The following is a 14437-nucleotide window of genomic DNA, read 5'->3' as shown; positions in this document are numbered from 1 at the left end:
AACTGTGATGACACTTCTCATTAAAACGGGCTTTACAAATTGGTTCCATCATTCCATGCGCCTGACCATGGACAGATATAGCGCACGTGATGTTTCCTTGAGGTCAGGCTTTTGGACTGGGTTTATATATTGGAAAGCAATTAAATTCAATGTTTGGACTGGGCCCAAGATGGGTCTAATCTTTCTTGGCTGACCCGAAGCCCAACTAACAAGAGTAGTGGGCTTGCTTTTTGGGCTAGGCCATGGGTGGGTTGCAACAAAAATGTTAAACGCTCCCGTCTAAATTAGTGAAAAATAATTATAATGTGTTCACTGGAAGATAATAAAATTAAGAGGCTAGAGTAATAAATGGGAGAGAGATTATTGAATACACCCTTCTCACCATGCTTGAGTAACCGTAAATATTATTATTTTTCCAGCAATTTCGACATCAAGGATAATGACTATGCATTTGTCACCTCTATTGTCCAGTGGCACTTTGCCACCTCTGTAACCATTGGAATGTAGCTACTCATCATAATTCTACTACCAAAAAACCTATATATAGATCTGACTACTTTTTGCATTGAATTCATTATTTAATTACATCTGTCTACAATACTAAATGTGAAAAAAATCAAAGAATGCAATTTAACATAATAATTCGAAGTGTGAGAGCATTACATGATATCAACCAAGGTTTATGTTTTCACTACAAGAATATGCGAGGTTTAAATAAATTAAATAAAAAATCAAAACTCCCAGGACTAAAACGCAAGGAACAGGAAAGCAAGAACTGGAAGAAACAGCCAATCTACAGAGCAAGCCAGCACACCGTTTCGTCATACGGTTGGCCCCGGAATTAGGCGCGCCTCGGTTGCTTCCTAGCCGCCGGATTAATCATTCCCTCCCCCCCTGAGGTCGGTTGCCTTTGATGCTCCAAATTTCTGAAATTTCTTCTCATCAGATTTTGATTTCTATTTTAGGAGTTTAGTGGTGGGGGCAATAGTTCTCTGTTTCTTGGCTGCCGTTTTCGGATTCTGACCTCGTAATCCATTCCAGATTGGTTGGAGGAACAGCCAAAATTGGGCGTCCATCAGAAGTAACTCGTTTTAATTTTTCGTGTTCCTGGGTGAACAAGGCGAGTTGGTTTGGTTGGTTTGCTTCAGGTGAGATTGCTGTAGCAGATTACTTGGATTCTTTGACTCCAAAGTTTACATTAAAACTCATCTCTATAAGTTTTCTGCGTCCCAAATCCAATTTGAACTGGTGCTGTTGTATGTCTGTTTGTCTGTCTTCTTTCTAGTCAGATATATGAGATTTGGTTTCTCCAAATCGATGTAAAACAGAGTTATTGAGCTGATTTTTTTAGAGTGGGTGCTCGCAGATCTGCAAGGCCCAATGTTTTGTTTGCTTGTGGTCACGACAGTTCGCAGTTAGTTTGCATTTCTTTACACGATACAGTTTGGTTGGATTAGGATTAAATCAAGTCTTCAGATCAATTGCTACTCATTTTTGGATCAAAGATTCGAACAAGACAACTCGTTGCTATCTCTGTTTATTTCTTCTTTCATCTGAGTTCCGGTTTTTCCCTTTCCAGTGTGGTACAGAATTAGATCTAGGTTTAGTTCTTGGTTTCTTGCATCCATGATTCCATTTTGAGCCCCTGTACTGTTTTTCTTTTGTGAATGTTCAGGAATTAAGAAGTGCTTGTAGATGAAATGAAGTGACATCTGTTTCATCTAACAGGTTACAAGTGGTTTGACTTTTCCGAGGACAAAAGTTTCCAACCTGTAGCCTGTAGGGATTGTTCTGTTTCTGGGACCTGCCCATCTGGAGCGTTGCTCCTAGTTCAACCTCATAGCCTGAAACCGGAGCAAAAGGCAATTTCTCCTTAATTGATTTTAGTTATCTTGTTTATGTAACATTGGTTCACATCTAATAACATGCAGGGAATTGAATCTTACAAAGAAATTTTAGTTTATTCACCTATCTTTTAGGCTTATTGATTTTAGCTGTTTTTTTCCCTACATGATTGTTTGATTCCATACTCACGTCTGGTGGATCTTAAACAACTTCCAAAACTCTGTAATTTCGTTGCTTTCAAGTAATGGGGCATAGGCCTGGGGTGGAAAAAAAATGATTGTTTGATTCCTGTTCACAAGCAGAAAACGCTAATGTCTTAGGGGTGAATATTGTGCCTGGGCTTGTGGAGCTTAGATGATGCAAGTCACTACTCAAGCTTGTATTTTACCTTCAAATACTTGGGGTGTACATAAAGCTTCACGTTCAGATGTTTCTTTTTGTTCTCAATTATCTTTGATAGTAAGCTAAGTAGTTTTAAGAATGCCTCTCAGAAATGGGGAAAAAATCTTGCTTCTAATGTTACTGTGAGTGCTCTTGAATCATGTTTACCAATCATTTCATGGCTCATGTTGGAGTCTTGGATTGGACATAATCAACTCTGCCTTCATTTATTTGCTCGTCCAAATTATAGGTTTCTGCCTTCAGGTCTTTGTTTTCTTACTTTTCATATTCTTCCCTGTGTGCTAGAGCTTCTTTTGACTTTTATTGATGGTCTGCCTTTTATTTTCTTATGCATATCAGGCTCAAGTTAATAGTGGGATATGATGAAGCTAAAAAGTAGAAGACTGTCATTTTATAAGGATGGTCATCCAGATTTGGTTGCTCAAGTGAAGTCTGCAGCCAAGAACATGAAGGAAGAAGATATTGAGCCTCATCAACCAATTCAGCTCAGAAGCAGATGGCTTCTTGGTGATGTAACCGAGGTGTTGGATCAAGATTCATGGAGGCTTGGGAAGATTACAGAGGTGCTAAGGAATGACTATTTTGCCATCAGGGTAGTGGGCTTCATCCAACCGAGGGAATTCCACATATCATGCTTGAGGATTCCACATGCTTATCATAGCAAGCAGTTGACTGTAGAAGACAGGGTGAGATGTTGTTCAGAATTTACATTTCTAGTTAATATCTACAGAGTATATTTGTTTCTGACTCTGGTTATTATCTAAATGAAAACAGTGCCATTGCATGTGTTTGAGCTTCAGACCACTATATTACTTTTATCTAGAAGTGAAAAGTGGTGAAGTTATTATGGCCACATGAGGATAAAACACATTCCTTTTGACTGTACTATCTTTTCATTACCAGTGTAATTTCAGTTTTTCCTTTGAGAAATTAATTCAAAAACATCATTCCCTTTTTCAGGTTTCTGAGCTGAGTAAACCGGTCCGACTTGCTGGTCACTCCTCTCACCACTCAAAATTTGTGATGGAACAGGATATTCAGGCCTATGAAGAGGATGGTAACAATACTAGGAGGAAAGCGACCAATGTTTGTGCTTCAACTAGTGCTAGAGTTGTGAAGAGAAAACTAGAAGAAACTAGGATGCCACCTAACGATTCAGTTACAAGAACAGGCAAGAAACAGAAAGTAGCTGCATATGAAGTTCGTCAGCTAACCAAGAATGTGTTGCCTCTGAATATGTCTGATAGGAATGACATCGATGGCAATAGCTTTTACAGGCCTTTAAGTGGCAGATGCTATGATCTCGCCAAGAACAACAATGCAAAGAGAAAACCAGATTGCAAAGTTCTTCCTTCCTCTGGAATACCCTTGCACATCAGAGAAGCGAACGAGTGCTCAGTGGCTAGTTGCAGCGTTAATTATTTGGAATACTGTACCAATGATGAGGAACAATCAGTCAGAATCAGCAGCTGCTTCCCTGATGATGCCATGTCTGCATGTCCATCTATATCTGCACAGGAGAATAACAATGTTTGTAGCTACAGTTTACATATGAATGTACACGAGCTGGAGCTACATGCATATCAATCAACAGTAAAAGCTTTCCATGCCGCGGGGCCGCTGACATGGGAGCAAGAGTCACTACTGACAAACCTGCGCCTCTCGCTGAACATCTCAAATGAGGAGCACTTGCTTCAGTTGAAGCATCTCTTGTCTCTCTGAAAATTTAAAAACTAAAATACTTTTTGTGTATCTCTGGGCTGCCCCCAACTTGTAGAGTTCTCCACAGCTTTGTAGCTTTTCTTCTACTTTTATGGCAGTGTATATAAGAAGACTGAAGAGAAACTTACCTATAGTTGTCAGGAGTAAATGGAATTAGTGCTTTCAGGGTAATGGAGAGCTATCATCAAATTTTATTTACCTATATATGCTAGTCAAGGTTGAAATACTAGTTTCTTTTTTTTTATTGAGGAAGTTGAAATATTAGTTGCGGTTACTGATTTCACCCATTCCATCTTTTCTTTGGTATCAATGTACATTGGTGGCTGTAATGAACTAATGATTCATCATTGATAGGTCCCTGCTTCAGATATATCTGTCATGACCTGGGTCTTGGGTCACCATAGGAATAGCTGATCGGGTTTAGTACTGGGCCTGCGTGCCTTTCACCTTACTGGGCTGAGCCCATGTACCAACTATATGTATCTGTAGTACTATCTGAATGGAATCATCGATGAACAATTATCTACAGCCGGCACTGCCGAGCCCTTCTTCCTCCTTCGTTCCTGCTTGAGACGGCGCCGCCGTGCTGCTCGCCGTGTGTGTACGCCGGCAACCCCTCTAGTTATCCTGTGTCGGTCCCTAGGATCGTCACAATATCCTAAGGGTAATCTTGCCAGGTTAATACCTGATTCAGAAGAACCAACCAGAAATTGATTCTTTTTTTCTTATATAAGAGTATAAAGTGTTTTTTTAATACTAAGGTGTAAAGTTCTTGGACGACTATTTTACTAGTTTTGTATTGAAGCTGCTGATTTTTTTTAACCTCCTATGCTGTGATTGAACACAGATTTCTTTCCAGGGGCTGAATACCACTTAATGAGAAAAGGATTGATGCAAGAGAACGTGCACTGAAGCTCTCACATCACACGAAAGGCATGTCTGGATTTATAGGTGCTAACAAGCGGTGGTCCATGTCACTGTCACCTTTCATGAATGGATCATGATAAGATTGAGTGCATCATCTTGGACTAAATGTGTCCATGTCCTCTTGAAGTTCAGATTTTGTACATATGCCCCTGTGGGGACTTTTTTTTCCATATTCGTTGAGAAAGTATGTAAAGATTTTTTTTTTCATCGAACTCGGTGTTATTTTCTAAGTTGTCAGCAAACATTATGGCTCGCCAAAAAATATTCTCGAGTTTATTTTGAAAGTTTGTATGTATCTCCACATTTCGCCGCAACCTATTCTGCCTTATCCTGGTGTTCACAGAGTGAAGAAAAATTTGTTAAACTAAAACTTTAGCAAATCGAACTAGAAATTCAAGCTAACTTTCCAAAAGTAGAAGTTCAGAATTATAATTTACAGAAAGACAAACACTCTGTTCGGCTGGCTGATGGCTGGTACTGATTTGCTGTGAAAGAAAAATACTGCTGGTTGGTTGGTGGCTAGTGCTGATTTGGTGTGAGAAATAAAGTACCGTTTGCTGATTGACAGCAGAACACAACGAAAGTCACCAAGCCTGAGGTCATCAAAGAGAAGAATCAGGGTCCATCGAAGCGCCACGTCAGTCAATCTGGGCCCTTCATCCACGAGTAGATGATGGAGAAGCCGTACACTCTCTTCTTCAATTAAGGGGAAAAAAAGAAACCCACTGAGAACGAAGAAGAATGGATGCCGGCGGCGCGCCGGTGGCGCAGACTTCGGAGGAGGCGGCGACCCCGCCGTACGGCTCTGTGGTCCTCGGCGGCACCTTCGACCGCCTCCACGACGGCCACCGTTGCCTTCTCAAGGTTCTGCGAAAGAAAAACAGAGTACAGCAGGTTTTTGGCCGTCCTCAAAATTACGACGAATTACCCTTGAATCTTGTCTCTCTGGGGTCTGGGGATTGGTGGGCGACAGGCGTCGGCGGATTTGGCGAGGGACCGAATCGTGGTGGGCGTCTGCACGGGCCCTATGCTCACAAAAAAGGAGGCAAGAATCTCGCTTTCACCACCCCCCCTTTTTTCTAATCAATTATAGGGCCTCTGATTACTCGTGGACCGTAGTTGTGTTCTTGATGTTGTGCTTGTAGTATGCCGAGCTGATTGAGCCCGTCGAGAAGCGGATCAAGGCCGTGGAGGATTACATCAAGGTTGTGCTTTCCCAGTTACTCCGTCTCCCTGTTTTATGTGATTTCTGTTGGTGAGGAAGTAGAAGGATTTGATGGTGTGAGCCCAGGATAAATTGGCCTCAGATATTGGCTTAGTTTGTTGATATTTTCCATTCATATGGTGTTATGTTCATCAAAGCTGTGGTTTTGCATTGGTTCATGGAATGGTGCATGTACAGAGGAATATGCACAGGAATAAGGTGCATAAGCATCAAGTTTAGTTGTTTTCATTCAGTAGCTCATCCGTTGTTCAGAGACATTAGAATTAGTGTCTGTGCATGCTCATTACTTTGTGTTATGTGGCCAGATACTTCCACTTTAACAATGAGTTTCCATATGAATGTTTGGCTGTAGCGAATCCTGTGTTGAGAACTGAATATTTGTTCTTAATTGTCTGTTTTTTCTTAAAAAAGGAAGAAGGTGATTTAGCATGGTTTACTTTGGAAGGAATGTCTGGAATGGAAATTAGCACTTCCTTAAGTTTTGGAGACACTTCCTTAAGTTTTGGAGACCCATGCTTTTGAATGTGTAGGGGTTATCAGTTTCATATCTCTAATTATGCATGTTCTTACATGGCTTTCCTGCATTGAGCATCAGGAGGAAGTTGGAAAAGCAAATATGCCCATATATCTTTTTCTGTCTAATGTTTGATGTTTGACTATAGCTCATGACTATATGCAGTCTATAAAACCAGAACTGACAGTACAAGTGGAGCCTATTGAGGATCCTTATGGCCCTTCCATTACTGACGATAAGTTGGATGCCATCATTGTCAGGTATCAACAATAGCATCATCATTTTCATGCATTTAGCTGTCCATTACAATTCCATTTGTTCTTCGTGCATGTGACCATACCAAAAGGTAGATTGTACTACTCTACCTACTACTTCAAAACTATACTAAAGGCATCTGAATTATCTCAATATATTGAACTTTATAATATGTGATCGCTAAATCATGTAAAAGTTCATGTTTACTTTTAATCTTCCCTTTTTATTGTGCCTCGTTTGATGTTAGCAATGATGCTTATGTTCAGTAAGGAGACATTAAATGGTGGACTTGCTGTAAATAGAAAAAGAGAAGAGAAAGGGTTGCCACTGTTGAAGGTGTATTTGCACTCACTTCTATATTTCCATTAAATATCTACTACCTACCCGATGGGCTATGTAACTGATGTGGATAACCTGAATTCAGGTTGAGGTTGTTGATCTACTTTCTGGAGGTGTGGAGGGGGAGAAACTGAGTTCATCTGCTTTAAGGAAGCTCGAGGCAGAGCAAGCTGAACAAAGTGAAGCAAAGACCGCTAGCCATTAAGCTTCTTAAGCAATACTTGAATTTGAACAGATGAATGCACAAATGCAGGGTGAGCTGCTCCAAGATCGCCGTCAACAAAATATTAGTAGGAGTTCACAGTTTGGTTACATTCAGAAAGCAATGCCCACGACACTGTAACACTATTACTCTTTAACTTTACAAAATCAACCTGGCAACATGGACTCTCTCTACTAACCTAATTTACAGATTTTGTATGAGCATTGCCTTCTGAATGTAAAGAAAAAGGAAATACCCTTGGTGGTTTTGCCAATAGTGGCAAAAGTACAAATGAATATTGTTAGTGTGTGTAGTTAATGGGCCGGCCTACTGGCCTGGGTTATAGCTGTGCCGGCCTCCTTGGCCGTGCGCCTTCCCCTGGGGATCTAGATGGTTTTGGATTAGGCAAGGAACTCTTGATTGGTATTACTTCTATAAACCAAACCCTAGGACTTCCTTGCCTTTATATGTACACGAGCTTTGCCTCTCCATAATCAATCTATTATTCCCGAGCCATATTTGCTTTCAAATATGATCCACTTGTGTCATGTACTCATGTGGTGTGTACTCCCCTTCAGAAGAACTCATGCAGAATAAATAATAATAAAAATAATTTTGCTCCTCTTCCCTCTTATTGTGTATGCCCATTGGTTGTTCTGAGACTATAGGGTTGTCCATGAATGTAAAACCAGAAAACTTAATGATAACATATAATTGCAATTTGCACAGAAATTTTGTTAGGTGGACTAGATTATGAAAAGTCAAACCACGCCCTACAGCCCTGTTATTTCAAATAGTTAGCGAATTCAGCCTAGTACACTAATCTTTGTATTAAATCTAGACAGAATGACCTTTCAACAGAGATATTATCCTCGGTGGAGTTAAGTATGTTCTTGGTGAACATTGAATGCGGAAGGCGGAACTTAAAACCTAGTTATCCAGATGATGTTGGTGTTTAGTAAGACTTGAACCAAGAATGCGTACAATCAGGGGTTTTAAGGCGTCGCCTAGGCGACAAGGCGGTTTCCCATCGCCTTGCTTAAGGCTCGCCTTAGCCCGCCTAGGCGATTGAGCGGCTCCCCATCGCCTCGCCTCGCCTTACCGCTTTAAAAACCTTGCGTACAATTGAAAAATTAGATGAACCTTAGAAAAGGAGGGAGGGTAATTTATATAGCAAAAATCCAATGAACAAGATGTAGTACTTTGGATGGGATTGCAAATTTCCTATACATCAATGTGGCCGGTGACTGGATTGATGGATTCGTGCTACCAGAGTCCTTCGTACCATCAAAGCATTTTGTTGCAGCACGCAAGAAATCCCCCGTGCACTACACACGCATGGACAGACGCACTGGAGCCAGCTGAAGTTTCCCCAGCAGCTTGAGAATAGGCCAGATAGAAGGAACCTTGAAGGGTCTGAACATTCCTGAAGGCCTCCCCTTCCCAATAGACACATTTGAGAGCTACGTCTGTTCTGGGAGGTGCTGCCCTTGATCGCTTGTTGGGTGTCCTGTAGCCTTTTATGCATATTGCAGCATTTAGCATTTCCTATTCTCATTAATAAATTGGTCAGTATTGTCTAGTGTGAATCCCTAGCAACGCATATGGTGGTACTTCTTTGGGTAAGGTAAAAAAAACAATTCAAAAGGACGTGATTCTTCATGTCTGTCAGACCTGCCGCTGAAATAATGCCACATTTGTGCTGACATTTATATTTGGCATTATGGTAACTTAGTCCATTCTTATAAAAGGAACTACAATCCAACAGCAATAGATACATGAAACAAATAAAACTTATTCAATTCCTTGTGTTAATTTTTCCTTTCCTAAGTTTGAGAAATAGTCGAGATGCGCACTAAGGCCCGTTCAGTTAATTCACTCCCCAAGAGGATCGGTAGGGGGTTAAATCACTTTCTCATCTCTTCCAGTCCCTAGCAGACCAAACTCTGTTTCAGGCATCCAGGGAGCATCAGATCATGAATAGTTCAGGTGCTTCATTTACCTACTAGGCTACTACGTGATGGTACCTATCTACATGTGGATCAAAGATCAGATTGTGCCCAAAGGGTTGCCGCTGTAAACGAAGGCTAAGGTGCATTCGTCAACAAGATGTCGTGGGATCCCTGAGCTGTCTGATATTTCTTGGGATACAGTTCAGTTCCTGAGAAGTGAATGGCCCAACACAACTGGAGCACAATCTCTTAAGAGGAGCACACCCCACACCATGTGGCTATCAGAATAAGACAGTACCAAATGCGCACAGAATTCATGACAGCAGCGTCCACAAATCGTATGTCCACAGTACCGAATGCGCACATCAGAAGTGGATGGCAGCTTACACAGACCGAAGCATGACAACGATAACATGGTTTAGCATGCCATGCAGCTTAGCACTGCCAGGATTCGGCGTTGCTGACATTTTACAAGACATGAGCAAAAGAAAAGGTCCATCGTCTCACTAAGTTCCTAGTTCCTACCGAGCTGCCACACGAGCCCACAACCACCGGAATTCAGTTATCTTACATAACTATTTGCCAAGATGCAATCCCAGTGCAAAATGTAACACTACCAGCCACCAAGGCACCAACCAAACACCCACCACTCACATTGTTCCTCGACAAGTTGCAAGTTACTACCTTCCCTATGTACAAACCCCACAAAGATTTGACATCTATTGGGGCCCTTTTGCCTAGGTACGCTGCACCATCTTGCATTTAAGATCAGGTGCCTCTGCTTCATATTTCTGTTTCTTAGCTGCCGAGATAGCATCATCTATAGCTGCAGCAGACATGCCTTGCACATTAGAACCTTGGGCGGCAGGATGGCTGCACTGTTCGGACAACACAGAAACATCCTTAACTTGATTCAGCTCCAGAAGTTCCTGCTTAAGTTGAACCAGATCTGCCAACCCTACTACTTCAAAAGCCCGACAAGACTTCATAAACTCCAAGGCATGGAAGAAGAACTCTGACTGTATATACCACAGTGAGCTCTCTGCTGCCTTATCATTCTCAAGCTCAATCATGTGAGCTGGCAAATTATCCCTTGCATGCATCGTCCAACGCTCCACAATATTTCCAGCTGGAATCTCTAGCATTCCCAAGTGTATCATCACCTGTATCAACATGAATGTCATTGTGGTTGCATCTGAAACCAGGTACCATTGCATAAGAAAGCATCTCATTTCACAATCTCAGGCAGTGTAAATCTTACCTTCACAGCATGGCAGCAAGGCATCCCCAAGTGCTCCCCCAATCCACACTCACAAACAACCGCACCATCTTCAGCCCTAATGGTAACTTCAAACTCCACCTGTGACCAACTCTCCCGGCAGTCACTCCTGATGTGCCTTGCTAAATATGTCTTCCCTCTCTCCTTTTCATCCACCACATAAGAACCAGACTGGAAAATTATTTCGTCAAAATTTTCAAACATAGCCCTTGTATAGATCTTTGCAGCATGCTCTTCAACTGGAACTCCCTTGCTCATAACTCTGGGCCTCTGCAGGAAACGAAATTCAAATCAGAGTGGGACTCACCAAGGGAGGAAAAAAAAAAGGGAGCCAACATGTACATGTAGGGGTGGTAATGGGCCAGGACCCTAGTGGCCTCTTCACAGTCCAATATGACCCTTAAATTTTTAAGCTCAAATTTGTATAAGATTAGAGCCCGAATTTTCTAGGTCAAAATTTAGGGCCCTTTACCACCCCTATGTACATGTTGGACATATTACCTTCGCACTCCTACTCTCCTCGAAGCTTTCCTTTGAATCAAGATAAGATTGGAGCTTGTTGTAGTGTCATACAAACATGTTGATAGATCTATTCTGTGGCACATAACCCTTAAACATGTAGTCCGCACACTCATTTCTTTGCATACTAGTCTGTTTGGCACAGAACTTCCCTTTGAAGTATGGCTTCGCCCATTTATGTCGAGAATCATAAATCTGAGAAAGGAATGCATTGCCATGCAAGTTGTACTTATCTAGAAGATGCTTCCAAGCAGACTCGAACTCTCTAACTGTCAACATGCTATCAGTGATCTTTTGGAAGTCATCCTTAAATCCACTCTTCTTTGAGCAAATCGGCCCAAGGAATTCATTCTCCTTGCTCAGCACATGCACCTTACACCATCTGTGAGTCGTATCTGGTAGCACCTCCTGGATTGCAACCTCCATCACATTACATTGGCCTACGGTTAGCATAATAAAAGGAGTAGATGTCAGCTGAAAACCTGTGAAAGCAGCAAACCGGAACTGAAAGCATGATCAAGTTTGGAAAAAAAAAATGTACCTGTGAGAATAGTACTTGGAGCTTTACCCCCCATTAAAGTAACAAACTCATGGAACACCCATTTGAAACTTTCAACTGTCTCATGTCGCATCAGCACTCCTCCTAGTATGACACTTTGGTAATGATTATTAACACCAACAAACAAGCCAAAAGGCATGTCATACAGCTTACTTCTATATGTTGTATCAAATGTTATAGCATCACCGAACTGTGCATATTGCATCCTGCTACGCCCATTCGTCCATAACACTGTCTTAAACTGGCTCGTAGTATAATCAAACTCAACACGAAATTGGAAGCTTGGATCATCCCTCCTCAACGAACCAAAGTCATCAAACAACTCAATAGCCTTGCATATATAATCTTCTGTGAGTTCCTTGGCTATAGAGTCACATAACGACTGCAAAGCCCGCTTATTGAACAGGACTTTCTTCATGGCCCCGGAAAAAGCTGCAAATGACATAGTGCATTTTCCTAAGGTCAACATTGCTATCCCTAAGATGGCGTACCATATCCTTAGTGTAGGGCTCGAGATATTTGTGAGAAGACCAAATCAAGCTTTCACTGCATGCCCCAAAGAGGGGATGATTGTGATGACCTCGGAGTTCCAGGATGTACCATCCATTGTCATCAGATTTGTGTAGCTGTATCCTAGCCTTGCAATCAGTTCTCACTGATGCAGCGCTGGACAGCTCTTGTTTGCCCTAAAACACACAGCCACACTTCCACAATTAAGACACATCAAATTATCCAGAATTAATATATTGAATTATACAGACCAATGGGAGCACATAAGCTGAACATCTATTCACCTCGCAGCTGCAGACTATCTCTTGCACCATAACACTTTCCTCTGCATTCTTAGTGCTGTTATTCCATCGTATTCCAAACCGCAGCTCCCAGGAATACAGGTTGCAGAAGTCATATGCATCAGCACAGGAGTCGAAAGCATAGTTCTTAAAGCGTTAAGGCGAGGCACGGCGAGCGACCCCGTCTGCAAGACGAGGCGACGCCTAGGCGGACGCCTAGGCGAGCAAGGCGACGCCTTACCCATATGCCACAGGGAGGAAATGAAAAGAAATAGGAAATAAAAAGAGTAAAAAAGGCAAAGAAGAGGGCAAGGTACAGGCTGCTGCCCAGCCCAACAGTTAGGCCCAGCCCAACAATAGCATCTCCACCCTCCAGAACCCTCTCCCACTCGATGAGCTCCTCATCCGCGCCGCCGTTGCCCTCTGCCCAGCCCTCTGCCCTCTCAGCTCTCCCTCTCCCTTCGCGCCGCCGGCCCGCCCTTGCTGCTCCGCCAGACGCCGCCGCCGGCCCCGCGCGACACCACTACCGGACCCGCGCGCCATCGCTAGGCCCTCGCGCCGCCGAAGCTCGTCGGCGCTCCCTCTCCCACCTTCCTCACCATGCTCAGGTAGGCCGCCACCCCCTCCCTCTTGTTCCCCTTCCCCCGCAGATCGTCGAAATCCTTCCCCTCCTCTTCCTCTCCCTCCTCCCTCACCCTCCCTCTCAGTTTGCTTCTCTTTTGGCATGGCGTCGGCGGACGCCTTGGATTTTTGAGCGCCTGGACGACTAGGCGACGCCTAGGCGACGCCTTAAGAACCATGGTCGAAAGACATGCCTACTTCTGGATTGATGACAACATTGGACTTCTTATCAACATACTTTTTCAACGATTTCTCATAAGCACTCACACGACCTAGTTTTGGCTCCCTTTCATCTGGAACAGAACTCCGGTGATGCCTACCAGATAAATGCAGAGACTGTAAGCCAACATTCACGGCCGTTAACAAATGAGTACGGAGCAAAAACCCTAACAATAACCCAGCAAATGCAAGAACACGGGCGAATACCAGCCTATTGGATCAATTAGGCGTCTAAACCCAATTTATTCACATATAGCTTCCTTTCTACCATTGTACCCAATGGTAGGCCGCCGATGATAAATTCCAACAAAATTTCATTCCCCTAAACCCTACTCTACTCCCAAAAATTAGGTTGTTCTTACCTCCCCACTGAGGCACGGCCTTGCGCGCCGCCATCCACCGAGGAGCCTCCATCCTGCGCGACCCCCGCCGCCACACCCGCGCCACCGCTCCCCCCAGATCGACCGCCCGGCGCCGCCGCCCTTGCGCCGCCCGCAACTCGCCTGGGGCGCCCGACGAAATGCATTACCGGCGAGGGTCAAAGTCACTGCTTGCGGAGACGAGGGGAGAGCGGGCAGCCGCGCGCGTACGTACCTCTCCGCGTGCCCGCCGCCGGCCGCTCCCGGAATGCCCGCCATCTCCGGCGCCGCCGCCGTTTCCCGCTCGAAGCGCGGGGGCAGCCAGCGAATAATTACCGGGCTGTCCGCTCCGCTGAGGCAATTTAATTTCCCTCTCTTTTGCTTATTGCCCCACTAGCGCGCGGACACCGGACTAACCGGAGCGACGTGGTGCCAGTGTGCTACGTGATCACTGACCAGGGTGAAAAATGTTGCGGTTCTTTGAAAATACATCGTGGCAGTTTATTAACCCTCAATGTATATAAAAGGACATGTCTCGAACTCCATGTAAAAAAAATAAATAGAACTCCATCATATGGTCGATGCTCTCCAAGTAGAACAGGAAAATCAATTTTCTCTCACATATCGATGTATAGTCTTCTGCATCAATAACCATTGACAGCATCTTTTAGTATTAGTATGGGTGGATTTTGTTAATTGTATGGAAC

General features: G+C 43.4%; 2 protein-coding genes and 1 long non-coding RNA gene across 9 annotated transcripts; 2 read left to right on the top strand and 1 right to left on the bottom strand.

Annotated features, from left to right (window-relative positions):
• Window positions 1–744: 744 nt before the first annotated feature.
• LOC120663762 lies at window positions 745–4198 on the top strand. Of its 6 annotated transcripts, none has more exons than XM_039942690.1 (5): window positions 745–899; window positions 1042–1148; window positions 1729–1862; window positions 2587–2933; window positions 3280–4198. In XM_039942690.1, the coding sequence occupies exons 4-5, from the start codon at window positions 2607–2609 to the stop codon at window positions 3967–3969; spliced, it is 1017 nt and encodes a 338-aa protein (XP_039798624.1). In that variant the 5' UTR covers window positions 745–899; window positions 1042–1148; window positions 1729–1862; window positions 2587–2606; the 3' UTR covers window positions 3970–4198. The 6 variants fall into 6 exon arrangements, with proteins under 6 accessions (XP_039798624.1, XP_039798595.1, XP_039798610.1 ...); XM_039942661.1 differs by having other exon boundaries at window positions 3208–4198; XM_039942676.1 differs by having other exon boundaries at window positions 1676–1862; window positions 3208–4198.
• Window positions 4199–5577: 1379 nt separating this feature from the next.
• On the top strand, window positions 5578–7961 carry LOC120663752 (phosphopantetheine adenylyltransferase 1-like). Its single transcript, XM_039942652.1, has 6 exons — window positions 5578–5760; window positions 5870–5941; window positions 6042–6101; window positions 6801–6895; window positions 7157–7226; window positions 7315–7961. The coding sequence occupies exons 1-6, from the start codon at window positions 5638–5640 to the stop codon at window positions 7432–7434; spliced, it is 540 nt and encodes a 179-aa protein (XP_039798586.1). The 5' UTR covers window positions 5578–5637; the 3' UTR covers window positions 7435–7961.
• A 1750-nt stretch (window positions 7962–9711) lies between these two features.
• On the bottom strand, window positions 9712–14118 carry LOC120663741. 2 transcript variants are annotated; one of them, XR_005670610.1, is made up of 7 exons: window positions 13966–14118; window positions 13734–13874; window positions 12535–13468; window positions 11723–12426; window positions 11164–11621; window positions 10645–10932; window positions 9712–10546 (listed from the first exon to the last, which is right to left on the bottom strand). It is a non-coding gene; the product is annotated as an uncharacterized LOC120663741 (long non-coding RNA). The 2 variants fall into 2 exon arrangements; XR_005670608.1 differs by lacking the exons at window positions 13734–13874; window positions 13966–14118 and having other exon boundaries at window positions 9756–10546; window positions 12535–13726.
• Window positions 14119–14437: the final 319 nt, after the last annotated feature.

The sequence above is a fragment of the Panicum virgatum genome, chromosome 2K (genome assembly GCF_016808335.1).
Source record: "Panicum virgatum strain AP13 chromosome 2K, P.virgatum_v5, whole genome shotgun sequence".
NCBI classification, from domain to species: domain Eukaryota; kingdom Viridiplantae; phylum Streptophyta; class Magnoliopsida; order Poales; family Poaceae; genus Panicum; species Panicum virgatum.
Note: the sequence above shows the minus strand (reverse complement) of the source record. Positions and strands in the feature narration are given on the sequence as shown.